Raw genomic sequence first — 27,254 nt, forward strand, 5'->3', positions numbered from 1 at the left:
AGATTGCATTGTTCAGTCCAGTTCACGTTGAGCCTCGAAGCGGAAACTCACCATTGAAATCACTCGATCTATTTCCTGGGCGAAACGACGAGTGAAGTGCTCCATAGAAGCGCTTGCCTCTGGTTTGCAGGCGGTGCACTCGGCCGCGTCCATCAAGGAGGGTGAGATGAGCTCGAGACTAGTGACAGTCGATGCGCAGGGTCGTGTTTTCAAGGCAACTTGAGCTCTTCCCATGTATTCCCACCACCAAATGCGAGACATGATGACGACGTTGTTTGCCATAGTGTCAGACTGTCCGCCGCACTCGCAAATCGTTGACAGACAGCATGGAAGGTCTTCAGCGGTGATCCACGTTTTGTCGGATACTAACTGCTGCACAGACGCGATACACGCGCGCTGGTACTGTAGCAGTTTCTGGACAGCCATTCCCGAGATACTTAAGAACTCTACTATATCCGGGCCTGGGAGAAACGGCTGGCGTAGTGTGTGTTTCGCCGCTGCGACCGTCACGTCCTTCATCTCGTAGGCCCATGCGATGGCAAAGACGCGCTCAGGCTGCTCTTGAGCAAATTGCATAAGTCTGGATATAAGCGCGCTCCGGACGTTTTCTAGTTGATATTTGTGCGCTATCCGAAGAATCTTCTTCATGTCTTCAAAATCATCTAACGGGGGATCGGGTAACGGATAGCAGAAGTGCAGCATCAGGTTAAGCGACCGCTCGTCGTCATCCACAAGAACGACCAGAAGGCCCTGTTTCACTTCGTCCCTGCCGGCCCCGAGCCCCGAGTGGCTTCCTGGTGGTGGTAGAGTGAACATGTCTTTGAATATGGGAGATGCGATGGAGAGTATCAACTTGTGGACGTTGAAATCCACCTTGTCATTGGACCGGAGTATGATATCTGCACTGGCGTCATCAAAGGGAGGGCCAAAATCTTCAAATTCTGGGTCTACCGCGGTCGAGGTGTAAGAAGTGTGTCGAGAAAAGTCGAGAAGCGACATCGCATAGAACTGTGGATTTCAGCACGAGTGAGAATTCTGACAGCAAACACGACGATGAAGGGCCTGACAATTATTGAAATTACCTAGGCCTCTTCATTCAGGACGATCAGGAGATTCTCTAATGGGCCAACTGAGGCCTAGCAGTCAAATTAAATAGTGCAGTGGCTGTCGTTCGGTGCGCTGTGTGCTGCTTGATTATTTTCAATGAGATAGAGACGCAGTGGTGCTGTCGTGGTTGGGAATGTGGATGCGCGCTTGTTCGGCGTTCGGGGAAGTCGGCCAAGCCTCAATTTGCGCTGACGACAGAGATTTGGCGCTAAAATCGACCAAATAGAGGCCATGATGGAATCTTGGATCTAAGATTGCGACGACACACGGTCCCCGAGATATGTCATTTTCAACGTACACAACGCCTAGCGGTGAGTTTATGGTTTTGTACGAGTTGATATATGCCCACAAACGAGCCTGACAGGGTTTCTCCTACCATCCATCCATTCTGCGCCCCCGTTCTTCACGTCAGTACCTCGATTCTCAAGCGCTTAAACAGACGTTGAGATCTTGCCTCGTATCTGGCTCTTAGACAGCAACTGAACGAGTCTACGCAAGCTATTCTTACGGAGCAATGGATACGCCTTATACTAGCATATGCACGGCATCGGCGGTTGTTCGTGCTGAGGATTGAAGATGCAGAAACGAGAGGAGGGGATTGGGACGAAGTGTTCCGAAACGACAGGATTAACAGTGCGTCCTCTCTGAACCTCATGAGCTTCACTATAGATATCCGTAACATTGAAATCCACGGTAGGGAGACTTCTTCCATCACACTTGGATTTCATCATGTCGTCCATGGTCAGCAAGGATCTGGCCTCTTCCGACCCTCCGAAGCAGAGTCGCTCTGTTATTTTACATTGGAGATTACCAGAAGAATGGGCCGATGTACTTCATGAATGGGTGAGTCGTATCCTCTTGTCTGTGCCTTTTTCTATCTCACCACATCACTCCGCAACATCACAGGCAACAAGCACGGGCCAGCTCAATACCATCATGACGTTTTACGAAATAACAGAACCACCGATAGAGTCGCCCCTCTCCGGAATCCCCATACCTCTTCTGCGAAAAGCAATTGCGATGTTATCGAAGACTGGAAGAGCGCAGATCATCTCTATCGCTGATGGAGAGGGCGTGCGGTTCTTCTCGGGTAGTGGAAAGTGACATCAGTTGTTGTATCAATCTCACTCATCGTGTACCCACTTAGATGTAACAGAACTTTCACAGCAAGAGGTAGCCAATATAATATTTCTCGTCTTGTTGCCTCTGCAGTCCAGATCTTATCTTATCGCTTTGGCACATCTTATCAATGTTTGTAAGCCAGAGAGAACGCGTCTGTGGCTGAGGCCTGAGAGTGCCTGAGGCTTACCGCGTTTCTTTCCCTCCCTCCATGAGGCTTGCATGGTCACCATCAAACTTTTAATCGTCTCTCAAAGTCAATCACCATGGTCTGCTTAACTATACATTGCAATGTTTGCTTCAGGGATTGTTCCCTTCACAAAGTCCGTTCCCTGCGATGCGGTGTGTACCGCCATGAGTTTCGGAGTCGATGCAATTGAACCGGTTTGAACTACTAGGCCATACATACTGCAATCCATGCATCATGCTTTTATCGAGCAACGCCAGGAAGGATCGCAAGGAACTGCTTTGTCCAGAATGCCGCTCGCCTTTCGCCGAGCAGGATCTTCGACGTGTTTTCTTGACGCCGGGTGGATTCGATGGAGAGTCCAGCAGTCAGGCCGTCGCTGAATCTTCAGAACATAATCAACGCCTGGTTCAGCATGCCCAGCATGTTTCTGATGCTCTCTTTAAACTGGACGTTCATGCGAACCCGGCCAAGGTGCAGGAAGTTCAGCGCGATATCCAGGTCGTAGCAGAGGCGATAAGCGCAGAGCCAGTAGTTGGAGGGGCAGCGGTGAGCCATATCAAGTGACCTATCTTGGTGTTCCTGAAATGCGTTTCAGAGTATAATTTGGAACGAACTACAAGCTTTCAAGCAACGTCTCGTCCCGTTGTTCCACCAGGTGGCAGAGCAGGCGGCTCAGCTCCGAGCTCTTCGTGAAGAAGCAGATAGGAAAGCAAGAGATAACGAGAAGCTGTTGAAGGAGGCGCTTCGAGCGGTGGAGCGGGCCAACAAGCATGCTGCAGAGCGCGAGCGCGGGCAACTGGAGCGAGAGGCCCTGATCATCAAGCTGAAGGCCGAGAATGCTGAGCTGCGCGTAGCACGCGAAGAAGTCCAATCTGAGTACGATAGGATTGAAGGCGACAACCGTCGATACAAGGGCATGCTTGAGGAGCACAAGAAGGCGGTGAGTGTCTGGGCACTCTGTCAGCTTGGCACCAAGACTGATTCCTCGCCTTGTGTCATGCAGGAGAATCGAACCAAAGCCGACCTTCATAGTTTGAAGCAGAAGACGAAGCAACAAGCTTCCGAGATCGAGCGTCTCAAGAGGAGCGCGCCCCAGAACGAGGATGAGACGCTCGTTGTTCTTGCCCCAGGCTCAGACGAGTTCCCTGGCCCATATCTTGTTGATCTGCAAGACCAAGGTGGCGGGCTGTCGCAAAGGAAACGTCGGAAGGTGAAAGACTGTCCTAAAATACACCAAGCAGCACGACTACTCATTCGCTGTTAGCTTGAGAAGCCCTTCTTCACCTCAGATAACGAGCTCTCGTCAACCGAACACACTCTCCCTGCGTGCTCCTCCCCGCCACAATCGCCAACCCTTTTCGCAGGCTTTCTCCCACCCCCATCGCATCGTGCGGCTCGTGCGGTCAAGAAGTCGCGGCACTCAAAACAAGCACTGTCAAAATCAAGACCTAATCCAAGCATGGAAGAGCCTCCACTTGCACGCCCTCGGTTTGGCTCAGATTGGGTGCTGCCAAAACCTGACGGGACCGATAAGCGCAAGATGGTTCGTTCAGATTCCAGGAAGTTGCCGTTCCCTGTGGATGTGAATGGAAAGGCGAAGGGTACATTGCAATTAGGCTCGCGGAAAAAGATGTCGAAATAGGTTGCTACCAGGAGTGAAGATCAGGTTGATTCAGATATGCTGTTAATATACCAACACTTCAACTTAAAGCTTAAAGTCAAGGAGCGCGGACGACAATGTTCAGAGCGGATGGATTCCAAACAAAAAAAAAAAAGTCTAAAATCAAATATGCATGCATTAAGAGGGAATTGAACCCCCGGCGGGTCGATGGCAACGACCCAGGTTACCACTACCCCATTAATGCTTGTGATAAATTAACTTCTCAAATGCTGATGATGATCCTATTTACCAGAATTCTTGCACTGCTCACAGTAATTGATCTTGTTAGTTAACAAGCACAATAGAGTATTCTTAATGTGTAGCCAAAAACAAATCAAACATCATTGTGCGGGGAGTATGGTGATGCACGGGGCGTACGGTAAGATTTGGACTCCGAGGAGCCCGAGTTGGCCTTGATCTCAGCAAATGCGATTCTCCTTCATACAACGATGCTCGTCCTCATCCATCTTCCGCCCTTCTTTCTCTTCGTTCAGACAAGGCTTCTCTCCAAGTACACGTCTTGGTTTGATCGGTGCTCGACGGATTTCTCCTGATAACTGCTCTCAACGCCGACATCAGCATGTATACCGCCGACAATACTCGTCTCAGGCCCCAACACCGACACCACCACCAGCGAGCACAGATCCGGAGAGAAAGCCCACCTTGCGTGAAAACATCTATACGCTCCCAAATTTCTTGACATTGTCGCGCATCGCTGCCTGCCCCATCCTGGGCTGGTCTATCCTCGCCGACGACTTCGTGCTCGCGACAGGTCTGCTTGCTTATGCAGGCATAACCGACTTGGTGCGCCGCGTTATTCCTTCTTTACAGTTGATCGAGCTGAAGCCTGAAATTGAAACGCGTGCAGGTGGATGGCTTTCTTGCTCGACGATATAATATGCAGTCCGTCCTTGGGACTATCCTCGACCCTGCCGCTGACAAGACCCTCATGACGACTCTCGCAGTCACCCTGACCATGAAGGGCCTACTACCACGTACGTGGTTGGATCTCTCGGGAGCTGAAATTGGTTCAAATAGTTGTTTTACCGTTTCATCTCATATTTCTTACGACACGCAGTGCCGCTTACCGTCATCATACTGGGACGCGACGTTCTCTTGAGTCTATCTGCATTCTACATCCGCTACACGTCTCTCCCGACTCCTGTGCGCCTTATCATATTTTCATCCGAATCAAACACCTAACTCTTTATGACATCAACCAATCTCGTCCAGAAAACATTTCAGAGATATTGGGACTTCTCCATCCCTTCTGCTGAAGTTCGCCCAACAACCATTAGCAAGGTAAATATAACTTTCGGATTGTCTTGCTTATTCTTGTACACGATGCCTACTGATGTGCGCCTTCTATCTATACAGGTGAATACTGCTCTCCAGCTATTCCTCATGGGAACTACGACCATAAGCCCCATTCTCCCATTCGATATCGGGCTTTTCTCCCAAGGATTACAGTGCGTGACATCCCTTTTGATTTGTGTACCTAGTCTCGTTGACACAGACCACTTATGTCTATCGATGACGGGACAGATGGACAGTTGCAACGACGACCATCTGGAGTGGTCTATCCTACGTGTTTTCGAAGAACGCTGTTCGTGTCATCTCTGTTAGTCGCAAACCCAAGACCCCATCTTCATAAGTCATACTTCTGTGTTGTTCCACTACTTCCTGGCACGAGTACGTCGCACTGGATCCTATACAATACACCCATATCGACACAATAAATGACATGCATAATCAACACACGGCAGGATAGTCAACACGCATTACACGAAGACCCCACTCCACAACAAGAAGGTGCGATAATCGTAGGTATGGAACGCTCTAGAATACGTCATACAAGTACTGTACAGCAAAAGGAAAAGAGAAGCCGAGAGATCCGAAAAAATCAAAAGAAACTATGAAGTCCGCTGTCTGCTTGGACCAGGTTGTACGCGCCGTCGCCTTACATCCTCCAGCGCCGCTCGCAACAAGGGTTTCGACGCGCGTTCTTCCCGCCACTTATCGCTGGATCGTCTGTTCATTCAATGTCAGCTATGGGGGATCTTTCATTCGAAGCGATGGAATGGATTAACGTACCCAACGCGGGCTAAGAATATCAGACTCATCGCAATAGCTTTCAATGGTCGTCTCCTCGGCTTTGGAACGGAATCGACGACAGGGAATCCAATTTGCGCGATCGCCGCGAGAACTTTCCGGTCGCTGGAAATACAGTCAACTCCCATGTTACGAGATAGAAGAAATGGGGGTGTGGCTCACCCGCGCTCGTGCCGGGTCAGTAGTACCAGCAGATACTTCTTCTGTTCGCTCAAGCCCACACGCAGCACGTTCTCCCGTGTCCACTTGGCCTTGAGGTAACGGATCTGGAGCATCAGGCCTCTAGCCTCTTCCTTGTGTTGTGCGCGAAGCGCGCCGACAGCTGAAGCGTCCCTAGGTTCATAAGAAAAATGAGACTCTTTTCTCCATCTCACAAAAGAAACACTTACGTGGCACAGACGTGCTTCGCCCAATTGTTCAGCTCGTCTTCAAGTGCCTCGGTCCGTTCACGAAGGACCCTGACTTCGGCCGTCGCCTGCTTCCTGGCCCTCTCGACATTCTGTACCTCTCGCTTCGTATGCTCAAGCTCTCTCTTCACCTCGCCTGCCTTCGCCTTCTCCGCCTTCCTTTCCTCCTCTCTCTTCTCCCTCTGGGCCCGCAAGTCCTTCCCGAGGGCTTCTGCAGAGCGACGCACACGGGCAAGGTCCGCCTCCAGAGCAGCGATCTCCCTTTCCCTCTCTCTGTACTCCTGGTCTTTATCTTTGGAAGAAACGCGGCGGGCATCAGACTTCGCCGCCTCAGAGGCCTTGAGCGCATCTGTGCGTTCTGCCAATTGCTGCTTCAAGTCCTCAATCTCGAGCAGATGCAGATCGAGCGCGTGTCGGCGGTTCTCATGCGAATTTTGCGAGGCAGCATGCTCGTCTCGGAGCTTCTTCATCCGCTGGATCGAGTTTATAAAATTAGTGACAATGCTCGATCTTGTTGCTACGAATGACGTACCTCGGACACCTCGGTGAAGCGGCGTTGAAGCGACTTGTGATCAGCGGCCAAAAGGGTGCGCTCTTGTCGCAGTTGTTCAATGGTCTCCATGTTCTCCGCCGCTTTGGCTTCGAGCAAGCGTGCCTTTTGATCGGCGATTGCGTTGACTGGAAGTCAACCTCATCAGCAGACCATTTGCACAAATGTGCAGCGACCTTACCTCGCAGCTCAGCCTCGAGTTCATGATTGTTTTTCTTGACACGCTGCAGTTGCTGCTTGATGTCCTCCATATCCTATGTTGAGTTGCGATCAGATGCAGAACGAACATGACGAGTTTGGTACGAGTAGTATACTCACAGACTCCGCCCGCCGCAGTTGCAGAAGGACGTCAGACTTTTCTCGGTCGACCTGTCGCTGTTCAGTGCTCAACGATCTCAAACGTGTACGCTCGCTTTTCAAGGCCTCCTCGAGGTCTGAGATTACGTGGTTTGCCTGATCCAACTCCTGTCGACTTCTTCAGCACACGCCTATGTAGAGCTGAATGGATCACATACTCCTTGTATTCCAGCCTTCGCCTTCTCTCCGGCGCGCTCTTTGGCGGCAATGCGATCCTTTGCATCCTGAACCTGGAGGTTCAGTCGGTGAGTAGCATCTTGGAGAGCGGCCTTATCACCAAGAAGCTGTCGCTTCTCGTCTTCCCACTGTCTTTTCATGGTCTTCAATCGCTGATTCACAGTCTGTAGCTCGGCGCGAAGGGTCTCAGATGTCTTCGAGGTAGAAGCGGGATGTTCAGACATTAAACCCAGTGAAGAGAAGTCTATAGAACTAGTATCCACGTCAGCTCATTTCTTGTGTGAAACGAAAGAACATGCCTCTCATCGCCTTCAGCAGCTCTGTTCAGGCTGCGCAAGTCGACCTTGCTACGACATTTTGGGCATCGAGCTTTTTCTAGTCGGTGAACTCGGCGTTCTTCCCGCCTTACCAGACGTGCGACATCTTCCTCCAATGTGGAGTTCCGGGCTCTTTCGTCCTCGAGCTGCTGTGTCAGTTCCACAACACCGAAGCCAGCGTCCCAGAGTCGATCGAGTTTTTCGTCAATGTCTTCGTTGGCGCGATCGAGCTCTTTCTGTAGGTGTGCGATTCCCGTGGCGTAGGCGGTGGCGGACGGCTCTCCCATGCTAGGATGCAGCCATGACATCTATCGAATGGGTTTTAATGATAACTCCTGAGAATGTCGAAAGCGAACTTACATCCTTCAGAGGTCCACCGGGAGTCTTGGGGGTCTTCATCGTCATATTGAGCAGTTGACGATGGAAGGGCGACATTGCACTGCTGTTGGCACCCTTGCTTGGAGTACTCATACTGATCATAGCACTCTTCATGTTTTTGATCCGTTCCAGCAACTCGCCCTTTTCCTTCTCGAGCATCTCAATCCGACTTTCCCTGGATTTCTCAATCGCTCTGCGAGCGGGCGACTGTGATAGCTGGGCATTGAGGCGGCCGATCTCTCTGTGGGCATTGTCGAGTTCATTTTCGAGGGCTTCAACTTGACCCATCGCCTCTTCCACTGCTGCATCCTGGTTCATAGAAGGGTCTATGCGTGAACGCGTATGGTCGCGTTCACGCTCGCGGTCGAGGGTTGCGATCTTGTTGCGTAGCTCTGCTATAGTTCCTTCATCGGCTTGTATTTTTGTTTCTGCTGCCTCTAGTGCCTCCTCTAACTGCCGGGCGAGCTCAGCGTTGCGATCAGCTTCCTCTTCCAATCGACCCATCTCCTCATTCATTTGGTTCTCCGACACCATAGCATCCTTGAGCTGGTCGTGAGCTGAGGCCAATTCGTCCTTGAGGGCCCGAGCATTCTCGCTTGCAGTAGCGACGTCACTCTCCAAGCCAGCGATGTAGGTTTGGGCATGGTTTAACTTGTCCTGCGTCTTGTGAAGGGCTGTTGCCTTATCGGCGAGCTGGCGTTCGGTATCTGCAAGAGTGACTTCTTTCTCGTCAAGCTCCTCCTTGAGTTTCTGGATGCGGACACGATCCTCTTTAGCGGTTTGTTCGAGGGCGGCTGCCCGATCGCCCGAACGAGTAGTCTCCGTCTCAAGACGCTCAATCTGAGCCTGAGCCTCTCTCAATTCAGCCATCACCTTCCCCAGTCTCTCGTTCGCCTCTCTGAGCTCTCCACTGAAGCCAGCCTCGTGTTCCAGCATCCTTTCAGCCTTCCCAGCCCTTTGCTCTGAGAATTGCCGTTCGGCTTCGGAGTCCTCCAACGCCCTCTGCAGCTCCTTTATTTTTGTCTCGCGCGCCTCGACGCCGTTGGCTCTCTCCACCGCCGCTTCCAACTTGGCCTCGAGATCTCCCACAATTTGTGTCACACCGCGCTCCACCTCGTCCATCCTCCTCTTCCACTGCTCCTTATCCTTTGTGCGCTCGGCCTGCTGCTCCTCAAGCTGTTGCAAAGCCTCCTCCCTCTCTTGCATGCAGATATCAAATTGCTCCCTCAATCCTTCCAGCTCCTCCTCCATTGCAACTTTCTCCTCCATCCACCCTTCCCCACCAACATCTTCTGCCACATGGCCTAGCGTGGTCCCGATATCGCTGACGCGTCTGATGCCACTGACCCTTCTACCCTCACCCCTTCTCGTCTCCCCTTTGAGACTATCTATTTCCCCCAACAGCATCGCGATTTCCTCCTTCAGCGCGATGTTCGTCGTTGTCATATTCTCGTTTTCTTCCTGGAGCCTCCTGTTCAATCCATGCAAGTACGTATTGAGCTTGTTTGCATTGAACCTCCCGACACCGTGTCCGCCTGCACCAAGGCCCATCAGAGGGTCGAACGAGGCATTGGCGCGTGGGTGGCCGTTCAAGTCGTGCGAGGACGCTGTCGAAATGAAGGAGGCGCGTTCCGTCATGACATCGTAAGGCGACTGTGAACCTGCATCTGAGTGTGCGATGTCTTCAGATTCGGACGACACAGTCCAGCCGTGTGCTAGAGGATGCGACAGCCTTCCCCCATGCGCTCGTGGGCGAGGGAGCGGTGTAATGCCCGCGAATGCAGCTTGTAGGCGCCCTGCCGGTGCGGGGATCGTGCTGGCGCTTTCGTCCGCTTCGTTAATCACGCTCACTGATGCGGGCGTCTGCAAGAGGGCCGAGGCGGGGGTGTCAGCGATCTGATGTGTGTATGGGGTCGGGTGAGCCAGGCGGGGACGCGCCGTGGAATTGATTACGTCCATCAGGAAAGATCGACGCCGGGCAAATGGGGTTGTCGGGTCATCATCCTCGGCTACCTGTGCGTTCAGGACAGCGGGGGTAGACGGGACACCGAAATGGGAATTTGGTGCGGGAGATACAGCCAAGAAACGGGCTCGTGGGCGTGGCTGAAAGGCGGGCGTGGGCGTGAAAGCGATCGAGGGTGCCGGAGAAGATTGGGCAGTGGAGAAGACTGGGGGAGATCTGCCGGAGATATTGGACGGCGCCAATGAGAGTGCGGGCGAAGAAATATGGGACCTAGGTGTCGGAGCCGCTCCGGAGGAAAACGTCGGCTCACGCTCATCTGAGTCGGTCTGATTGTGGCTTTCCGGGAGTTCGTCGACGGTATGACTGATCTCAAGCAGGCTTACGTCCAGTTCGTCATCTACTTCTTGAGGGCCACTATCTCCAGAGGGGTAAGAGATATTCTCTTGACTCTGCTGGGAAGCATTCCTTGAAGGGGGCAGCGATACCCCTGCTGGAGATGCGTTGTTGGATTGTGGTAAGGGAATGTTCAAGGCGGTGACGGGCGAAGCTGCTTGCGAACGAGATGCAGCAAACGAGCGGCTGCTATGTGGTGTAGAGTTTGACGCCGAGGACTCAGGAGAGGACGTTGTTCGCGTGAGAGACGGCGTGCGCATGCGTGGTACAGGCCTACGAAAGGAGACGTTACGCATTTTGTTGAAAGGAGATGCCTGGGGGACGTTCAAGCCGTATTCAAATGACACTCAAGAGACTGCGCGCACCTTCGGCTCGGACTTGAGACTGACAGAATATTCGTGCTTCTGTGTGTGTTCTGCCTCTGACTCATTGGGCGGAAAGGGTGAGCTCGTTCGACTAACAGAACGAAGGGCATCTGCCAACGATAAGCCATCGTCGTCATCTTGAGCGCCGTGATCTATCCGTACGATGTTTCCGCGGTGTCCTTCCATGCTGCCGAGCTCCATATCCGAGTCCTCAAAATCGGAACCCACCTCTGGATCAACTTGGGGTAAGGATGGGATCATACTGATATCGTCAAAGCTCTCCAGCTGATCCTGAGATCTACCAGAGCGTCTCATCGAATTTGCCACTGAGATGTGGGCACTGTTGGAGGACATGGAGCGGCCGCCACGGCTGGCGATCGACTGTGCGAATCGAGCGGTGCTGGATACGCTTGGTGGTGCGCGAGCAGTATTCGAGGAGGATGCCGTCGGTGTCGAGTGATATGGTGCAGAAATATCAGGGTCAGAGTCCTGGTCGGATGAGTGAGACAGGGAGGGGTCGATCCCGGAGTCCTCAAAAGCGGGGAGCGAGGGAAGAGAGGGCATGTCGTGACCTTCCGTGGCTTCGATGCGGCGCCATATTCGAGACGGCGTTTCTAGCATTGCCATTCTGCAGGACCTAGAAACTTGTGAGAAAGTATAACTAATGCAATGTATGGGTATAGAGCTGTAACACACCGCTTGTTGGATGACAGGCGGAAGCAACTCTAAATCCTGCCTTGTTCTGAGAAGATATGTATGCAGATACGAGAGTACTCACTCAAGAGGTCTTATTCGAGGTGTCTGAGTATTCCAAGGAATAGCAAAGCAGAGATGGTAAGTTGCTAGCGATGGTCAAGACGCGATTCCAACACGTAAGTTCACGTGACCGCGTTGAGTCGACTACGGCAAAAGCCATCCGTCTTTTCACCGGGACTTCCCGGGTCCTCCCCAACCCTGTCCCTGCTGCCTCTTGCTGCTGTTTGCTAGTACGAATGATATGCTACTCTCCGGCTTCTTCTCCGTGTTCCAGACCTGCACATCGATATTTGGAGTCGCTGAACTCATATAGAAATAAATCGTAAAGACAGGGAGCCACTGCGTGCATTTCGGCAATCGGTCTGATTCTTAAGTTGTTCTCTCCTCGACTGGTGAGTCTTTCCGGGGTTTCCTACCTCAAGACCTGGCAGAAGTGCGTCATTTTTTATGTAGTAGAGGACGATCGGTATCTTCGATCGCATCCGTTCATGGCTGTCGCGGTCTTCTTTGAACCAGCGGTTCAAATCGAAATTACTGGCAGTCATTGGCAACTATGCCTTCCAGCCTATTCCAAGGAACTTGACCAGGTACTGTATCTTCCTTGTGTTGTCAAAGTCAGGTTGCCCAAACATGCGCGGTCTCCTCTCAATCATCTCCGTCGTGACTGTCTTGATCAACCACGTCGGGGTTCATGCACTCCCTACAAGGCAAGGAATTCCCCAAGGTGTGCGCAGTGTCATGATATCTCTGTGCATTCATACCGAAGCCTTGGATCGTCGCTGTGACAGAACTGTTCGATGACCTTACTTACTACTTCAAGTACGCATCCTCGGCGTACAGTAGCGACTCGTGTGATAGGCCAAACCATAACACCATGGTCGCACAAGTAGATTTTTCTAATATAATATTCAGACGCATACTAAAGCGATCATCAGTTCAACGACTTTATTACCGACACTCAGGGTTTTGTTGCTCGCGATGACACGCGCAAAGAAATTGTGGTCGCTCTGAGAGGCAGGTGTGTATACGATGTCTTGTCGTTCACCAATTGCTTTCCACTGACCAGCGATATGGCGTGTTAGCACATCTCCAACGGACTTCGTGGTTGATGCTAGCCTAACGCTCGAGATGTTTCAAGTCCCTGGTACTTTCCCTCCGAGTTCGTCTCTCATATTGTCTCAACATCACTCGTGACTGACAGTGTCTTCATAGTTGGCACCACCGTTCACTCTGGTTTTCAGAACGCGTACGTCTTCGATTGAGTTCTTCCAGACAGATTGAACATTAAATTTTGGATTTGAAGATGGAACTCTGTCGCGTCCCAGGTCATCTCTTCTGTCCGGTCGCAACTCGTTTCTCACCCTGGATACACAATCGTCACTTCTGGGCACTCCCTCGGCGCAGCGTTATCGTCTCTCGCAGGTATAACACTACAGCAGAACTTCCCATTTTCGTACGTCTTACCTCCGAATTATACATCCACTCTTCTTCTCCTTCGTGCACGTGGACGAGACCTTCGACCCACAAGTACTGATCGAGTATTCTTCGGCAGGCCTATTCGAATGTACACGTATGGCCAACCGCGCACGGGGAATGATAAATACGCATCATGGGTCAACGATAAATTTGGCCACAACGGATACCGAGGTCAGTTCTTACCCTTGCCATTCTCGAACTTCTGAGCTGAGCCTGCATACGATCGATGGGAAAAGTTGTCCATACAGATGATGGGTACGTGCAGTCGAACATAAATATCTCAGAAAGAAGCTGGACAAATCGAATCACAGAATCCCGAACGTGGTTCCGACAGTTCTTGGGTACCGTCATCATGGTAGCTCAAATCCCCTACCAATTGATCGTTATTATTGATGAAATACAATCTAGGCATGGAGTACTGGATGAAGTCGGATCCGCCATCACCATCGACCGTGCTAGTATGCGCCGCGGACGGTGAAGATCCAACGTGCTCAGCGACGGTATTGAGCCAGGGCATCAACGCGGCGCACGTTTCGGTGAACACTCAGCAAAATTATTCATCGTCATAGGCTAACGAGCTTCCAGTATTTCGGCATTCACAGGTCCATTGCATTTTGCTCCTAATGTGGTCCTGAATCGAGCCCTCCGACACTCTCAGTACAGTCGTTGGACTGCTTGACTATATTGTACTACAGCGCTTTTTAGTTTATACTACATTGTTGAAACGAACCTATCGTTCCGTTCATCGCTGAGATGTGTAACGCCTACGGAAGATTGGGGTTCATGCGTGGTGCGTGTGAAAGGTACACCCTGATCGACATGTACATACGGACGGCGGGGACAGCCATGTCTGTAATACCGATACCCCACCAGCCCCACCCGTCGTGTGGGAGCGTGTGGGAGGACCTGGGAGGACCCCCGTCTATCCAGCCAAATGTATGATTTTCCCATGGTAGTGCGGGCGCGCGGCGCCCGAGCTCTGATGATTTCCGGTAGTTTGAGGGTCTGATTTTTGTCCGGGGACTGATTTTTTTCCCGGTAGTTTTGACCCTTTTTAGGGGGTATAATCTGTTCCTGGTAGTCATGATTGGGTCCCCACAAGTAAAAGTACTATATGGTATCAATCTATCTGCTTTAGGCGAAAGTCAGCAATTCAATCACCATTAAAGGACCTTGACAACGGGCTCGTTACCATAGCATGCTGTGCAGCACCTCACTATACTCGATCTTGCTAGCTTCATTCACAGCCTCGCATGTTCTCAACTTTTTTGTGCATTCACACAAGATAAATTTAGGATTGATGTTTTCATGGGCTCGGTTACTGTTGGTGGGACACTGCAATTTTTTGCGAATTTTTGCGAATTTTTCTCGAATTTTTAGATGTATGATCTCATTTCCGGTAGGCAGATGCTATGATCGGAGGGTTTGATATAGTCACGGTAGTGGGAGCGCGCCTGCCTCAGGCCCAAAAATTTCACGGTAGTGGAGCGGTTTTGCGTATCATACATTTGACTGGATAGACGGGGGTCCCTGCTGCTCGTGTGGGGAGCTTCGCGACTTCCCCATGATCTGAACAGATTTGTCATAATTTACCTTTTTTTTTCTTACCCCTGATCTAGCTTGATTGCAAATTCTCGACGATCTCGTATGATTGGTGCTAGAGGTATTAACCAATGGAGTTCAAACTGTGTCCTCGGTAGGTCGGCTGATGCTCACGAGAAGGTCGACTTGTAATATCACTGACTCTGTGATTCTTTCAGCAGGAGTTGTCTCCAATGGGTGGTCATGCTTGGCCTGCCATCACTCCGAGTCGCGCCGACGCAGAATTCCGAGGGACAGTATCGACAGGAACGTCTAATTTGGTCAAAATGGCAATTTTCTTCATTAATACTAGTTAACACTCGCCGTTCACGGGACGTGCAACCCATATGGTTTCCATTGCTAGCTGATGCGGAAGATCTCTTTTGCGAAGGTCATGGGAGCTCATGAATTCCGCAGGCATCCCCTCGCTGTCAGTAGTGGTCCTTTATAAAAACTTCACATGTTCCTCACAGTCGACACTTGTTCACCCCTGTTCAACACCCACTCTCGTGAAACCGTCAAGACATGCGTGGTCTACTCTCAACCGTCTTTATCGCATTGGTAGGGGGATTCACGCCTATCCACGCGAACCCTACGAAACGAGGGGTCGCTGTAGGTATGTACTAAGTGACCTTATATGTTTCTACGCAGAGCTGAGCATCGTATGATAGACGTGTTTGATGACCTCAAATTTTACTTCAAATACGCGTCCTCGGCCTACGACATCGTGTGTCCCAGCCCAAACGGCAACGTTCTCGTCGATACCGTATGTACTTCCAGAATGGAACGTTCAATAGCGCTGAATCAGTTTTGTAGTTCACGAATGTCCTCACTGATACCCAAGGTTTCATTGCTCGCGATGATACGCGCAAGGAGATAGTCGTTGCCTTGCGAGGCAGGTCAGTCGGTCCCTCGCTGATCGGTGCAGTCTAATTCTAATATCATCCCATGGAAACAGCTCGTCGGTGACGGATTTCGTGACTGATGCTCAGATCCTGCTTGAGAATTTCCAGTCTAACGGCACTTCTCCTCCTGGTTCGTCCTTCGTACTCCGCCTCGTCATTGACTGTCACTACTTTAACACGTCGATGTACAGCTGGTACAACCGCTCATTCCGGGTTTCTCAACGCGTATGCCCTCTCTCGACCTTGATCTGACCGCTGACTACTAAACTTCTGTTCTACTTATTCGTCTACAGCTGGAACTCCGTCGCTTCGAAGGTTGTCTCCGTCGTCCGATCCCAGCTTGCTTCTCATCCTGGATACACAATTGTGACGTCCGGGCATTCACTTGGGGGATCACTGTCCTCTCTCGCAGGCATCACACTACAACAGAACTTCCCCTCTTCGTGCGTGTTATTTCCGAACTTCTACACAGTTCCTTTCTATTTATACGTCAACCACTGCGGTTATGATCCTGACCTTGAGAAGGGTGCTAATTGAGTATATTTGGCTAGACCCATTCGGACGTATACGTATGGCCAACCGCGTACAGGCAACGACAAGTATGCGTTTTGGGTGAATGATATATTTGGCGCAAATGCCTTCAGAGGTGTGTCCCGCATTTTCCATTTCAAACTAGAGCTGACATGGCGACGGGCAAAGTCGTTCATACAACTGACGGGTAAGCACATACGAAAGTCCCATTCTAAAGACGCTAAACAAAATAAAACATCAGGGTGCCAACTATGATCCCGACCGTACTCGGGTACCGTCACCACGGTAAGGCTATATGCGCTCTGTTTTGTGGTTCCTTCATTTCTGACTGCATTCATTTTAGGCGTCGAGTATTGGCTGACACAGGACCCTGCATCAGCCACGATCACTAAACAATGTGCCGCAGATGGCGAAGATCCAACATGCTCTGCATCAGTACCCAGCCAAGGCATCGATGTTGCTCACACTCTGGTCAGACCTTGCCTACCTCTCTGCATCCTCGTGCTGACGACCCCCCAGTATTTCGATATTCTCGCATTGACGCCGTTTTGCTCTTGAATAATATGAACCTCTATCGCATTTATCTGCGCGGTTGAGACCTTACTTAGCTGCTTAATTGTAGGACGTGGCTATATATCATGGAAGAAGCGAGCACAGGGAAGCGTTTGATTGCTGAGATACGTTTCCAGTCAAGTCTAGACATCTACAGTCTGGATCCCGTCTGAATCGCTAATCTCAGATCTCAGATGAGATGAGCATCTAGATATGCTTGTGTTTTCAATCATTCGGGCGTGAATGTTGATCTTCTTACATTGTATCGTGCAAATTTGTAGAACACCGGTCGGAAATATATCCTTGTATGGTGCTCATGGAATCTGTAATAGTACATTCCATTGTTGACAATTGTGGTTGATGAAGATACCTCGATGTGTTCTAGCTAAAACAATCGCAAGCGCTAGACGTCGACAGAGTTATACACAAGCATGCGACAAGGGGGAGAGAGACCTAGTATGATATCGTGTGTATGCATGAGACCCCTAGCGAGGGTGGTTCGTCGGCAAAGGTCCAATGTCCTTCAACTTAGAAAGGCGTCGTCAACTCAACCTGTTGATGAATACGAAGAATTCAGTACCTGATCAATATATCCAGCATTCGAAGAGATCGTGTACGCACCGCATCGATCTCGTCCTCAATTAGTTGATCAAGTCGAAACAAGAACTGTTCAACGCCAGCCATACTAAGACTACGGTCCACCAAGCACATCTTACACGAAGCGGCCTCCAACGATGAGGTCAGGGTGGCAATATTCCACACGCTCGAAGGCCAAGGCTGACTTCTCAATGTAGCTGCCACTCGTTCCAGGAAGTCTTTGACCCATGTTTGGATCTCAATTCGGCTCCCTGTTCCGTAGACGAGAATACTCGTGGCGCTCATGCAGCAAGGTTGAATGGCAGGGGGAGGTGGTTGTTCCCAGAGCTTCCATGAACGAATGGCGGAGCTGGCCACCTCTCCACATCGGGCGCGATAATCTACGAGTCGATGATAGGCCATGCCTTCCAGCTCGTCGAAATCATCCACGTATGTAGGGCTATTGACGCTGCGTAATGTCTCCTTCGCTGCAGCCAGGACGACACCCCGCAATTGATATCTCCATCCGAGGGCATACAGTGTCTCCGGTGGATCGAATGTCCTCACATTAGAGATTGTGCGCTCCCGCACAGCTGATTCGATCTGGGCGATCTGAAACTTCTGTCCAACCTTCAAAGCTTGTTTGATCGCCCCGATAGATGTTAGCGGGGGATCGGGAATCGGATAACAAAATCGCAGCATCGTGTCGAGCGATTGCTGTCCCTCACTCATCTGAACGATCGGTGCCCCTGTCAGTGGTGTGTCCATGCCCTGCGGTAATGAGAACATATCGCGGAAGACAGGGGAAGCTTTGGATAGGAAGAGTCTGTGAACGTGAAAATCGACATTGTCGGAGGAGCGAAGAATGATATCGGAGTCTTCGTCGGCAAATGGTGGCCCATAGTCTACGATATTCTCCGTAGTACCGGGCTGAGGCGTCGTACTTGTACTCCGGGACTGGACAGCGGTATTGGGTGAAGCGGCTCCGTCGGCGACAATGAGAGCTGGGACGTCGATCGTGACATCTAGTTCCGATATCATATCCTGAGAGATGAATGATAGGCTATCAGTGAACAACAGAACAAAAGCGCATGCTGCAACAGGCTGCAACTTACAGCACTGGGTGCACGGCAGGCAAAGTAGCGGTTCTTGAGATCGAGAGATAGAGCTTATCGGACAAAGCCGAGGCATTTGCACCGAATTCGACGCTAGACGCCCAAGCAATTCAAGTGGAGACGACTCACTACCGTGCCCGCCGTGTGTCATGCCATTATAGGCTCTGGTCCCTTCTTGCTATGGCCAGGGCATCAGAGCGGACAGGACCAGTGCCTATGCACTCATTGTTTACCTCCAATCACAAGTCGAATTCTACTTGGCTGTCAATGACATCAAATGCTCCCGTTTGATGAAACACTGCGATGAAGACGGCAATGTGGACATGTCTCTGATTAAGAGCGGAAGAGATGCGTATTATGCTCGAGAAAACTCGGGACATGGTTGAGTGAAAAGAAAAGGTTAAGGGCCGCTCAGTGTTCAAGCTCCGCAACCGTAGCGGCATTCATTCTGATGCACGGAGCCCGTCGCCTATAAGCGAAAAGCTCCCTCTGAGCTATATGGCGATACTCACGAATCGAGGTATGCAACAAGTTAATGAGGGGCTTCAGAAGCAGATTGTTGAAAAATGAACTGGACGAGTAGTGGATTATAGAAACAGCGGTGCCCAAATACAAACCGAACGAGGTATACAAGAGTTTGCAGATGATGAGACAAAGAAAAATATAATGTTAAGCAAAGCGATAGGTATACGTATGCTCAGTGAGCAGGTACTGCAGCAATATAGATGCCTGGACGGTGACATGATTGTGCGACCATGGCTTCGTCCTCCTGATTATCCACTCGACGCTTCTTCGAACGGTGACGGTCTGCGTCTAGACTTGTTCCTGCCGCCTCAACGGCGTGGACACTAGATGATGTCGCCATTGAGGACTCAACTGTCGGGGTCATCGACTGTGTCGATGGTGGAGGGACGGTTATTGGCGAGCTACTCGCATTGGTAGAGCTCTCGTGCGCAAACTCGTCCTCGTCCTCGTCGTCACTGAATCTGTAAAGTGAGTATGGACATTGTGAAGTTGAAGACGAAGAAAAAGTGCACGCACCCATTGTCGTTGTCGTTGGCATCGTACTTCCTCTTCAGAGACTCACACCTCCGGGCCAGCTCATCCCTCTGCACATGCATCATCCGCGCATAATCCCTCGCAAGCCGCGCAAACGTCGCGAGGCCAATGTGTACCGCAGCATGTGCATCCGCACGCCGGCGCCAAGCAGCACAGCTCGTACGCAACACCGCGTTTTCGGCCCGAAGACGGTCTCGCTCGGTTTCGAGCTGTTCTCGTGTCTCTTGCCACTTTGCCGGTCCTGAGCCAGGGTTAGGGCACGGCAAGTCCGGAGTCGAGTCCAGGTAGAGTTTGCGGAAAGGGGGTAATAGATAGGGGTGGAGATAGGGTGGGACGAAATGGGGGTCAATGGCGACTGTCGTCCGGGATGGTGTGTGAGGTAGGGTTGGCGATGGGAGGGACAGGAGAGAAGTACCTATTGGAAATAGACGGCGGCACATTGGACAGCTACGTTGATGCATGGAGGTCGCTGGTGCATGCTGAACGATCTTGGTGATACATTCTTGGCAGTACACATGACCTGAAGTCACCGGCGGCTTGTCAGCTCAATCATTAAAGATGATGTTCAACCAGAGCTTACCGCACGGAAGGGCGACTGGAGACTTCAGGGTCTCCAAACAGATGGTACAAGTTGGCATCGAGGATAAGGTGATACGTGCAGCAACAAAGGTGGGGATGCGGATTTATGCTTCACTAGACACTTGCTCGGAGGAAAGGTCAATGGGGCTCTTCGACACCGTTACCCACTTTTATAATCCCAGTTCTGTAGATCCGCGGTGCTAGGCTGCACTGGCTGAGAAACAGGGAAAGATCCCTTCTTGTTTCAACACGGTCGAGTTACACGCGGCCCCCAGTCCCGATCGTACACCAGGTCGAGCCCTACAGCTGTCTGCCGGCATCCGGCGAGCAGCCCGGAAGAGCGACGAAGGGCAAGGGGAGAAAGGGAACGGCTGGCCGACCAAAGGCTCGTCCAGCCGATGGAATCGCGGCCCTAAGCTTGGGCCTCGAGACTCACGATCTGGAAAGAGGATGCTTGCATGTTCCGCCGCCGTCCGCGATCATCCACCGAAAATGCCCGCGCGTCAGACTATAGGCACGTGATCGGCTCGATAGACGGCGTGACTAGAGCACAAGCTACAGGACAGGACAACGCAAGGTTTTCTCCGGAGATTTCGCTCCCTAGTCGTGTCTATACACCGACATCATCACGCACTCCGAAATGAGGGTCGTTATCGCCGTCGGTACTGACAGCACAAAATCACATACATAAAACGATGGTGTTACCTTCCGGAGGCAAGATGGATACAAATAATGCCAGATATACGTACGCATCAGCCTCTTGTATTAGCAGTCACACTCCTTCAAATCTCGTCCACAGCTTTCAAACATGGATCGTCCCTTGTCTCCGGCAGCCTCGACACTGTTTGACGGGGGCGCAGTGATCAACCTCTGAGCCGTGCAGGGAGGGGGCGATACATCCTATTTGCTGAGAATGGGACTCCGTCGCGGAACACGATCACATCGTCCTCGTCATCCTCGTCAGACTCGACGACGTCATCGACGTCTCTGCCTGCACGAAACAGCGGCACCCTCTGTCGACCAGCGTCGTCGCGCATACAGGGACTCATGCGCGACTGGGGCGGGGACTCTAATGTTGGAACCCGAATTATACGGGGTCGCTTCGGGATACGAAGCATCGGACGATTGTTGACGTATTCTATACGGTCAGCATTTGAAGAGACTTGAGGCCATTCGGAAGCATTGGCGCTCGTATTGGCAGAGGACGTGTCGAGCGCGGCTTGGCTGCTGTTGCGCTTGACTGCGGGGTGGGAAGGGCTAGGTTTCCTATACAGTTACCGACATCATCACCCAATCAGCAATACAGGGGCGAAAGAACATGGGGATAAAAGACAGACTGGTTCTTGATATCCTGGTACTTCGCCTTGATAACCTCGTACTTTTTACGCATGTCATGAGCTTCCTTCTGCGCAGTCTGCGCCTCGAGCCGCGCGGCCTTTTCACCCTCCGCATGTTTGGCTGCCTTTGCTATAGTTGACTCGCACTTATCGATCAACATGTTCTTGTCCCGTCTCAGAGACTCTATGCGTGCTTCGAGCTGCGCCACCTGGTTTTGAAGGTCTTCGGTCTCTGAGGGTTCAAGATAAACGCGGCGAACGGATGGGCTAATGAACATGTGGTATTTCTTCGGAACTAAGTTGAGGTCGGGTGTAACTAGAGATGTGAATCAGAAGGAAGGCGTGAGCAATGGCATCATGCCACTGAATAGAGCTGAGCTTACCGATCGGAAATGAAGTGCGACAAGTCGGGCAAAGAGCCTGTATAGAGTCTGGAGAGGATCGTACATGCGCCTTCAGGCAGGCATCACAGTGCAAATGACCTAAAAATGTCCGATACAAGCTGTATCAGTCCCAGGCAAGAGGGCTTCAGGACTGATGTGTCATCCAAATTGCTCACCGCACGGCGTTGCTACAGGGTTCTTGAGGTCGTCCAGACATATGGAGCACGGAACCATGGCGTCAAGTTGTACTTGACCCACGGACGGGCAGGTGGTGGTCGCGTTGAGAGCAGCTGCGATAATGATGTGTGCAATAAGACAGCAAACACAAGCGCGGTGCCACGGACTATGGGATTGACGCGTGACCGCGTTGGTCCCTGGACTAGCGCCACTTGCGCGTAGAGCTTGGGGTTTTCCAAAGAAATCCAGTGGAGATTCCTAGAGATAGACAAAGATGCTGCCAAATGTCACCATATTGTAAAGATACATGCGGAAATGTTAGTTTCTGGAGACAAGTCAACCTTTTTGAGTGGAATTTCACGGGATTCTGCAGAAAATCTCAGGCGTGCGCGCACACGTGATGGGAAAGCGAGCCAGATGCACGTTTCACGGTTCTGGCAAGGCCGCTAAACTGCACAGCTGTCCAGTTGAACGGCCGTCGTCGCTCCCTTCTCTGTTCTTTTCTGCTTTTCCCTCAACAAAAACTGCTCAAGACAGTGAAGGGAACTTACAGCGCAACTCTCTCGTTTTATGTCTTCGGTGTCGCTGGCAGCATCGCCCTTCTCTCCTAGTCGCTCAATTCCTCGGCCTTCCTCGGTCAATTCTGTACGCTCAGCGCGAGCGAACAGCCCTGCTCTGTCTATATCGCCTGATGATCCCAGTACGATTTCTCTGCGTGTGCTTACATATGCTGTCTTGATTCATTTGGGATCATAGTTGCTATAAGGAATCATATGTCCACACTGAAACATACTATAAGACACCAGCAAGCACAGTTAACCCATCTGGAAACCCTCCTTCAGCGAGCGCCACGGCTTCCGACTACTTCATCCATGTATTCGCCACCACCTTCTCCTGTAGAATCCTTGTCATCGCAGACATACACCCCAAATACTCCCACCAGCGCCAAGATGAAGCGGCGATCAAGCCATGACATCTTGCAGAGTCTCGCCGGACCAGATTCCAATATACCATTGCCCCGACGCGAGTCTGTCACATCTTCTTCTTTCAGCGACGGTATTCGTGAGGGCATACCCATGACCTTTGGCACCGGTCGATCGACTCCATCGTACAAGCGGACTCCGAGTCCGACGCGAACACTCAGTCGTGCGTCCCACAACATCCTTTGCTTTCTCTGCGAACTCTGAACGTTGAGCCGAAGGCATACCTGTTTCCGCTGTGGGTAAGTTGATTCTTCGCGCGCTTCTTTTTGGGTTTGAGTCTCAATATTATTAGTATCGTCTGACGGTGCACCCGCAGGAAATGCACGAGCGCTAGCAGATGAGGGCCTTGCGCCCTCTCGTCTCCCCCAGCTCGCTTCAATTGACCTGACAGCGTCGACTTCATCGACAATCAGCCTTCAGCCGCCTTCTCCCGGCAGAACTCGCGTGACACTGACACCGGGTGGGACATCAAAAGTACTCGCAGAGTTGCAGACGGTGGCTACCTCTACAAAAGCCGCACATGAGAACACGAAGGCCCAGTTGAGATTATCACAGCGGACCGTTTCACAGTTGACGAGACAAACAGAGGATCTGAAAGAGGTCCGAGAGCGCTTGCGGCTGGAAAATGAGGGGTTGAACAACGTCGTTGCGAGGAAGGAGCGGTTACTGCAGGAGGTGCGTTCTTGTCGACTCTGAACACGACTTATGGCACTGATGTACAGGGCTTAGGTTTTGGAACGGGCGCGCAAGGCGGAGGCCGAAGCCACAGCTTTGAAATCTCAGTTCAAGACGGAATCTGTGACGACGAAGAAGTCTCTGCGGGAGATGGAAACGGCATTAGCGGAGTCAACAGCGCTTTCATCGAAGAGCGAACGCGAGTATATCACGCTTCGGGATAGTCTGCGGGACATGAAGGCGAGCTGGCGGGCCGACATGGATACCCTGAGGGAGGAAATGCGGAAACGTGAAGAGCGATGGCGGAAGGATGAGGAGGAGCTAGGAACGAAGTATAGACGGCTATTAGAGGAGGTCCAAGAGCAAAGGCAAAGTCGAGAGACTATCAAGGACCTGAAGGAGAGGAGCGAAAAGATTCACGCGGAGGTTGAGGAGGGTTTCCGTGAGGAGATTGCGAATTTGAGAGCAGAGATTGAAACTTCATCTAGGGCACATGAGAAAGCTGCAAAGACCGCTGAGTGCGTTTATTTTCTCGCTCGCTTTTTCCGTCTGAGTCCTAACGCCAAATTCCGTTCTCTTTCTCAGACATCTATCGGGTGAACTAACCCGACTGCGTAGATTGATGCAGTCTGTGGGCCGTCCCCTTACTCCCGATGCACCTCCATAACCTCCATCAACGCTTCCACAATGACTGACCTTGGTTAATTTCCCTCCTACTGATTTTGGCTGAACAGCCCTACCCTATACGTCCTCTATCTGACACAGCATATCTTGGCTTTGCACGGACTGTGATTATCCACTCGCTTTCAGTCGATCTGCCACATTTTCATCATGTATCATCTAGCACATATTCTTGCATGTTGGCTGACCCACCATTCGCTAGCGTTCTTTTCTCATATTTCAGTCGCTTTGAGCACATTAGCTTACTCTACCGCTATCTAGAACATCGAGGATGTTTGACACTATTGGGTCAACGTTGGAATCGGACGGCACCCGGTACTTAAAGTCATATGGGTACTGTCGAATTGTCGAAGACCCCTTCTCTTCTTTCGAGGCATGGAGACTATCCAGTGTTGTGTAATCGTCTGGTTTCGCCGATTCTTTTAAACCTGGATCGCATGTGTAGATATAACACAGAACAATCCTCTGTATTGGTCAGCAACGGAGGCTATCATCTTCCGGCCTTGACTTGAGAGTGCCTTAGTCCTTGGCAAGTCAGCAATAAAATTCGGCGCTCACTGCCAAAGTGTCTGAGCGTCAACCGGCACCGGAACTGCCAGAAATCTCCTGTGAGCGACTATTACAGGCAGGTGAGGCGGAATGCAAATGAGGAAATCATATGTTTCGGTCACGCGCGCATACGGGGGACGACGCGACCGAATGCCGGCGGACTGAGAGTTATAAGAGGATTCACCTCTCTCCTGTACCATATCCCACCGTACCCTATCTCCAAGTTTTCCCTTGATCTGCACACCATGTCTGTAATTTCGACTCCTATTACACAGCTCTTCGGGATCAAGCACCCCATTCTTCTTGCTGGTGAGTTCCGGAATGCAGCGCTGAGGCCCAAAAACGGCACTGATGCAGGCCCGGAACGGCGCGTCGTTGTCCATAGGTATGAATGTTGCTGCTGGTCCTGAACTGGCGGCCGCAGTCACCAATGCTGGCGGCTTGGGGGTCATTGGAGGGCACGGGTACACGCCGAAAGTGCTTCGGCAGCAGGTGTGTTGCGAACCATTGCCGTTGGAAATCCATGAACTTGTTCACGAACTCGGCGCCGCATTTTTAGATTCAAGCCATTAAAAAGGATTTGAAGGATAAAAATGCTCCATTTGGCGTCGACTTGCTCATCCCCCAAGTCGGAGGAAATGCGCGCAAGACCAACGTGCGTATATCTCTTTATAGTAAGTATAGAGACATACTTAAGCTCATGTGTGATCGCCAGTACGATTATAACAAGGGCAATCTGTCTACGCTGGTTGACATCATCATCGAGGAGAAAGCCAAGTTGTTTGTCTGTGCTGTCGGCGTCCCTCCCAAGGAGGAAGTTCAAAAGCTACACAAGGCCGGCATCCTTGTTATGAACGTAAGCTTTCCTCTTGTTTCACCTAGTGTCGTGGATTGGATCAATAATGGATGTCAGATGGTCGGCCATCCGAAACACGTTGTCAAAGCGCTTGCCGCTGGGTGCGACCTGATTTGCGCCCAGGCTGGTGAGGGTGGCGGCCATACCGGTGACATTGCCGCATCTATCCTGATCCCCGCGTGCGTTGACGCAGTCAAGGGCCACAAGTCCCCTTTGACTGGTCAGCCCGTCTACGTCATCGGCGCTGGTGCTGTGTATGACGGTCGTGGACTTGCGGCGAACCTGATGTGGGGTGCCCAAGGCGTCTGGGTCGGCACGCGATTCGTCGCGTCTGTGGAGGCGGGAGCATCGCCTGCTCACAAAAAGGCAGTGCTGAGCGCGGGACACGGCGACGTGTTGAGGACTATCATCTACACCGGCCGGCCGCTGCGAGTACGGCGCACGCCCTATGTGGAGGACTGGTGTGTATTCGGCTTCCGCAGCTCTATCTTTCTGTCCTTGATGCGTTACTGACTGGGCCTTTGTATATCAGGGAGACGAACAGGCAGGCTGAGATCAAAGAGTTGACGTCGAAGGGTATCATCCCGAACGAGCTCGAGATGGAGAAGCACCCCGAAAAGTCTCTACAGGCCATTTCTTTCCTCATGGGCAACGTTGCTTCCCTCATTCATGACGTCCTTCCCGCGCAAGAGATTGTAAACAACATGGTTAATGTTGCAGCAGAGCAAATATCCCGCGGGGCTTCTTCGATCACAGTCAAAGCGAAGCTATGATCGATCGTTCACTGGGTATACTCTCGCGTGTGGGACAAATTGGACGCATATGTTATGATTTTTTTGTTGACCTATTATAACTTGTATAGTACTTGCAGGGCTCATGCATACTTCTTCCGGATCCCAAGTCGACGCGTTTTGGCGTGTCTTCTGCCCTCAGTTCAGTGAATTTCCGCTAGGGGGTTTGGTCGGACATTTCGTCTCTACTTCAATATGAACGCGTTGCAGAAAAAAAATGGATCCGGTCTCATTGGGGCCATGCGAACAAAGTATCTCAGAAAGCGGCACTAGTCTACACCTCGCTTCATCGCAACTTGTACTGCAACACAACGCATGCACACGCAAGCCATAGAAGGTGAGTAGACAATCGATGCCTTCCCCACCTCTATTCTTGAACCCCTGAGCAGCCCTGAGCCCGTGCCATCGCCAGTTCTCCAATAGACACCGCAGACTCAAAATGTCGATATCGAAGATCCTGTCTACCACGGTGATGCCAAAATAGTCATTCGCATCTCTGATGGCATCGATTTACACCTCCGCAGAATAATTGACCATTCCTTGCAAGGCCTCACTCGTTTTCAGGGACATACTCGTCTGTCCGCAAACTGACAGGGT

The 27,254-nt window shown here is 51.4% G+C and overlaps 12 protein-coding genes across 12 annotated transcripts; 7 read left to right on the forward strand and 5 right to left on the reverse strand.

Annotated features, from left to right (window-relative positions):
* Nucleotides 1-12: 12 nt before the first annotated feature.
* Nucleotides 13-999, reverse strand: HETIRDRAFT_323205 (uncharacterized protein; the record flags this gene model as incomplete). Its single annotated transcript, XM_009550704.1, has 1 exon — nucleotides 13-999. One exon carries the CDS (start codon nucleotides 997-999, stop codon nucleotides 13-15), a length of 987 nt encoding a protein of 328 aa, XP_009548999.1.
* A 388-nt stretch (nucleotides 1,000-1,387) lies between these two features.
* On the forward strand, nucleotides 1,388-2,211 carry HETIRDRAFT_419923 (uncharacterized protein; the record flags this gene model as incomplete). Its single annotated transcript, XM_009550705.1, has 5 exons — nucleotides 1,388-1,418; nucleotides 1,472-1,514; nucleotides 1,580-1,740; nucleotides 1,805-1,950; nucleotides 2,014-2,211. The coding sequence occupies 5 exons, from the start codon at nucleotides 1,388-1,390 to the stop codon at nucleotides 2,209-2,211; spliced, it is 579 nt and encodes a 192-aa protein (XP_009549000.1).
* A 2,291-nt stretch (nucleotides 2,212-4,502) lies between these two features.
* HETIRDRAFT_324323 (uncharacterized protein) lies at nucleotides 4,503-5,730 on the forward strand (the record flags this gene model as incomplete). Its single annotated transcript, XM_009550706.1, has 6 exons — nucleotides 4,503-4,880; nucleotides 4,945-5,071; nucleotides 5,155-5,240; nucleotides 5,310-5,378; nucleotides 5,454-5,545; nucleotides 5,622-5,730. 6 exons carry the CDS (start codon nucleotides 4,503-4,505, stop codon nucleotides 5,728-5,730), a joined length of 861 nt encoding a protein of 286 aa, XP_009549001.1.
* Nucleotides 5,731-5,771: 41 nt separating this feature from the next.
* Nucleotides 5,772-11,722, reverse strand: HETIRDRAFT_477957 (uncharacterized protein; the record flags this gene model as incomplete). The annotated part of the gene is made up of 12 exons (XM_009550707.1): nucleotides 5,772-6,107; nucleotides 6,171-6,293; nucleotides 6,351-6,521; nucleotides 6,578-6,678; nucleotides 6,727-7,068; nucleotides 7,128-7,273; nucleotides 7,327-7,399; nucleotides 7,464-7,610; nucleotides 7,661-7,931; nucleotides 7,967-8,304; nucleotides 8,357-11,044; nucleotides 11,096-11,722. 12 exons carry the CDS (start codon nucleotides 11,720-11,722, stop codon nucleotides 5,990-5,992), a joined length of 5,145 nt encoding a protein of 1,714 aa, XP_009549002.1. The 3' UTR covers nucleotides 5,772-5,989.
* Nucleotides 11,723-12,481: 759 nt separating this feature from the next.
* Nucleotides 12,482-13,896, forward strand: HETIRDRAFT_104058 (Lipase, class 3; the record flags this gene model as incomplete). Its single annotated transcript, XM_009550708.1, has 10 exons — nucleotides 12,482-12,575; nucleotides 12,640-12,737; nucleotides 12,787-12,869; nucleotides 12,934-13,010; nucleotides 13,064-13,097; nucleotides 13,155-13,304; nucleotides 13,404-13,498; nucleotides 13,576-13,582; nucleotides 13,639-13,682; nucleotides 13,736-13,896. 10 exons carry the CDS (start codon nucleotides 12,482-12,484, stop codon nucleotides 13,894-13,896), a joined length of 843 nt encoding a protein of 280 aa, XP_009549003.1.
* Nucleotides 13,897-15,724: 1,828 nt separating this feature from the next.
* HETIRDRAFT_50287 (Lipase, class 3) lies at nucleotides 15,725-16,902 on the forward strand (the record flags this gene model as incomplete). Its single annotated transcript, XM_009550478.1, has 9 exons — nucleotides 15,725-15,807; nucleotides 15,867-15,943; nucleotides 16,005-16,038; nucleotides 16,107-16,256; nucleotides 16,365-16,459; nucleotides 16,513-16,531; nucleotides 16,586-16,629; nucleotides 16,688-16,815; nucleotides 16,864-16,902. Coding segments are annotated over 9 exons (669 nt in total), but the record flags the coding sequence as incomplete, so codon positions are not given.
* An 834-nt stretch (nucleotides 16,903-17,736) lies between these two features.
* On the reverse strand, nucleotides 17,737-18,228 carry HETIRDRAFT_410683 (uncharacterized protein; the record flags this gene model as incomplete). The annotated part of the gene is made up of 1 exon (XM_009550709.1): nucleotides 17,737-18,228. A coding segment is annotated over exon 1 (430 nt), but the record flags the coding sequence as incomplete, so codon positions are not given.
* A 1,009-nt stretch (nucleotides 18,229-19,237) lies between these two features.
* HETIRDRAFT_477964 (uncharacterized protein) lies at nucleotides 19,238-20,284 on the reverse strand (the record flags this gene model as incomplete). The annotated part of the gene is made up of 3 exons (XM_009550710.1): nucleotides 19,238-19,573; nucleotides 19,629-20,166; nucleotides 20,227-20,284. The coding sequence occupies 3 exons, from the start codon at nucleotides 20,282-20,284 to the stop codon at nucleotides 19,285-19,287; spliced, it is 885 nt and encodes a 294-aa protein (XP_009549005.1). The 3' UTR covers nucleotides 19,238-19,284.
* A 572-nt stretch (nucleotides 20,285-20,856) lies between these two features.
* Nucleotides 20,857-21,219, forward strand: HETIRDRAFT_477965 (uncharacterized protein). The gene has a single exon (XM_009550711.1). The coding sequence runs from the start codon at nucleotides 20,921-20,923 to the stop codon at nucleotides 21,086-21,088; it is 168 nt and encodes a 55-aa protein (XP_009549006.1). The 5' UTR covers nucleotides 20,857-20,920; the 3' UTR covers nucleotides 21,089-21,219.
* Nucleotides 21,220-21,519: 300 nt separating this feature from the next.
* HETIRDRAFT_324079 (uncharacterized protein) lies at nucleotides 21,520-21,840 on the reverse strand (the record flags this gene model as incomplete). The annotated part of the gene is made up of 1 exon (XM_009550712.1): nucleotides 21,520-21,840. One exon carries the CDS (start codon nucleotides 21,838-21,840, stop codon nucleotides 21,520-21,522), a length of 321 nt encoding a protein of 106 aa, XP_009549007.1.
* Nucleotides 21,841-22,692: 852 nt separating this feature from the next.
* On the forward strand, nucleotides 22,693-24,447 carry HETIRDRAFT_323643 (uncharacterized protein; the record flags this gene model as incomplete). The annotated part of the gene is made up of 5 exons (XM_009550713.1): nucleotides 22,693-22,822; nucleotides 22,879-23,265; nucleotides 23,398-23,780; nucleotides 23,835-24,298; nucleotides 24,366-24,447. The coding sequence occupies 5 exons, from the start codon at nucleotides 22,693-22,695 to the stop codon at nucleotides 24,445-24,447; spliced, it is 1,446 nt and encodes a 481-aa protein (XP_009549008.1).
* An 808-nt stretch (nucleotides 24,448-25,255) lies between these two features.
* Nucleotides 25,256-26,875, forward strand: HETIRDRAFT_386881 (uncharacterized protein; the record flags this gene model as incomplete). The annotated part of the gene is made up of 6 exons (XM_009550714.1): nucleotides 25,256-25,319; nucleotides 25,396-25,502; nucleotides 25,570-25,665; nucleotides 25,726-25,866; nucleotides 25,924-26,327; nucleotides 26,399-26,875. The coding sequence occupies 6 exons, from the start codon at nucleotides 25,256-25,258 to the stop codon at nucleotides 26,637-26,639; spliced, it is 1,053 nt and encodes a 350-aa protein (XP_009549009.1). The 3' UTR covers nucleotides 26,640-26,875.
* Nucleotides 26,876-27,254: the final 379 nt, after the last annotated feature.

Source organism: Heterobasidion irregulare, assembly GCF_000320585.1.
Source record: "Heterobasidion irregulare TC 32-1 unplaced genomic scaffold scaffold_08, whole genome shotgun sequence".
NCBI classification, from domain to species: Eukaryota; Fungi; Basidiomycota; class Agaricomycetes; order Russulales; family Bondarzewiaceae; genus Heterobasidion; species Heterobasidion irregulare.